The 1204-nt window shown below is 41.4% G+C and overlaps 1 protein-coding gene across 4 annotated transcripts in view; it reads right to left on the bottom strand.

The window, feature by feature from the left end:
• Nucleotides 1-895, bottom strand: part of LOC133148316 (uncharacterized) — a 5030-nt gene extending 4135 nt beyond the window's left edge. For 3 of the 4 annotated variants that reach the window (XM_061271413.1, XM_061271410.1, XM_061271412.1), the window contains exon 1: nucleotides 561-895. Coding sequence is in view for 2 of the 4 variants with exons in the window: in XM_061271410.1 (XP_061127394.1) it covers nucleotides 561-690 (130 nt within the window). In the remaining 2 variants the exon portion in view is untranslated. The remainder of the gene's footprint in view (nucleotides 1-560) is intronic. The other variant, XM_061271411.1, reaches the window with a different exon arrangement.
• Between the last annotated feature and the right edge of the window lie 309 nt (nucleotides 896-1204).

Raw genomic sequence — 1204 nt, 5'->3', positions numbered from 1 at the left:
GGTTTATTGCATGAATTAACTCCTCACTTCGTGTTGGAGCCAAAGTTCATCCTGTCGGGGCTTATTTCTCCATAACAACCTCTGAACTGTTTATCCCTTACTTATTCTAGAGGGTTATGGTTAGGATTAGGGTTAAAGTTAGATTAATGGACGCAGAAATTAACAAGTGTATGGTCGGAGAAATGGGAAGAGGGAGTATTGGGCAGTCGGACTGATGCCATGCACCCGCCATGAACTTCAAGTTAGCTTGTTAACATGTGCTAACGTTAGCCCCAAACTATATTCGACAGTTAAATATGAAGCCTTGTTTATACAACCTCTCAAGCACGCGTGAGACTTGGTAAAATGCAAAGGATAACATAGGAAACCGTTTTTTTATTAATGTTTATTTTTTAGCAAGTGGTAACGTTAGTGGTGAAGTTAACATTGCATTAAAAAAAAATCCAAACGTTCGCTGTCCAGTGCCAACCACAAAAAATGCTTAGCAAAGTTACATAAATATTCTCAGCAGATGTTTAATTCAATGTTATTGTTCCTACAAGTTTGATTTTGTAGCTTACCTCTCGTGTAAAAGTCCAACTCCGCATCCATTCCTGATTCCAGCAGCGAAATAAACGACGGTTGACCACGCCACGCACAGGAGACTATTGATTGATGCACGGGTTCACCCTGCTGAAAGCCCAGGGGCATAACACATGGGGTTACCTGGACTGAAGCCCAGGGGCCTATCAAGCAAGTTAACTCGGCCGAGATGCACTTTACATCTCTACAGAGTTGATTTGCTTAGGTTGGAATAACTCTGTTAAATAACTCCAACACTGAACACCATTTTAATCAGAATGTGTTAAAATGACACTTTGAGAGTTGAAATCAACTCTGACATGTTTAACCCTGAAATTTCAACACTCCAGTTTTTGCTGTGCGAGAGCGTTTTTTTCGATGCCAACCTAACCAGAGTGACGGGAGCGGCACAATTCAGAAAAAGTGCTCAGCTCGCCGAGAAAATGCGATTTAAGCAATAAAATTAAAAATGCTTATAAAACATAAACCAAACGTTGGAGGTGGTCATTTCTTAATGAGCAGTAATAAACTCGGCACTCTAAAGCACCCGAGAGCGTTTTTTTCGATGCCAACCTAACCAGAGTGACGGGAGCGGCACAATTCAGAAAAAGTGCTCAGCTCGCCGAGAAAATGCGATTTAAGC

This window comes from Syngnathus typhle, unplaced genomic scaffold, assembly GCF_033458585.1.
Source record: "Syngnathus typhle isolate RoL2023-S1 ecotype Sweden unplaced genomic scaffold, RoL_Styp_1.0 HiC_scaffold_55, whole genome shotgun sequence".
NCBI lineage: Eukaryota > Metazoa > Chordata > Actinopteri > Syngnathiformes > Syngnathidae > Syngnathus > Syngnathus typhle.
This window is presented reverse-complemented; position numbering and strand designations above follow the sequence as displayed.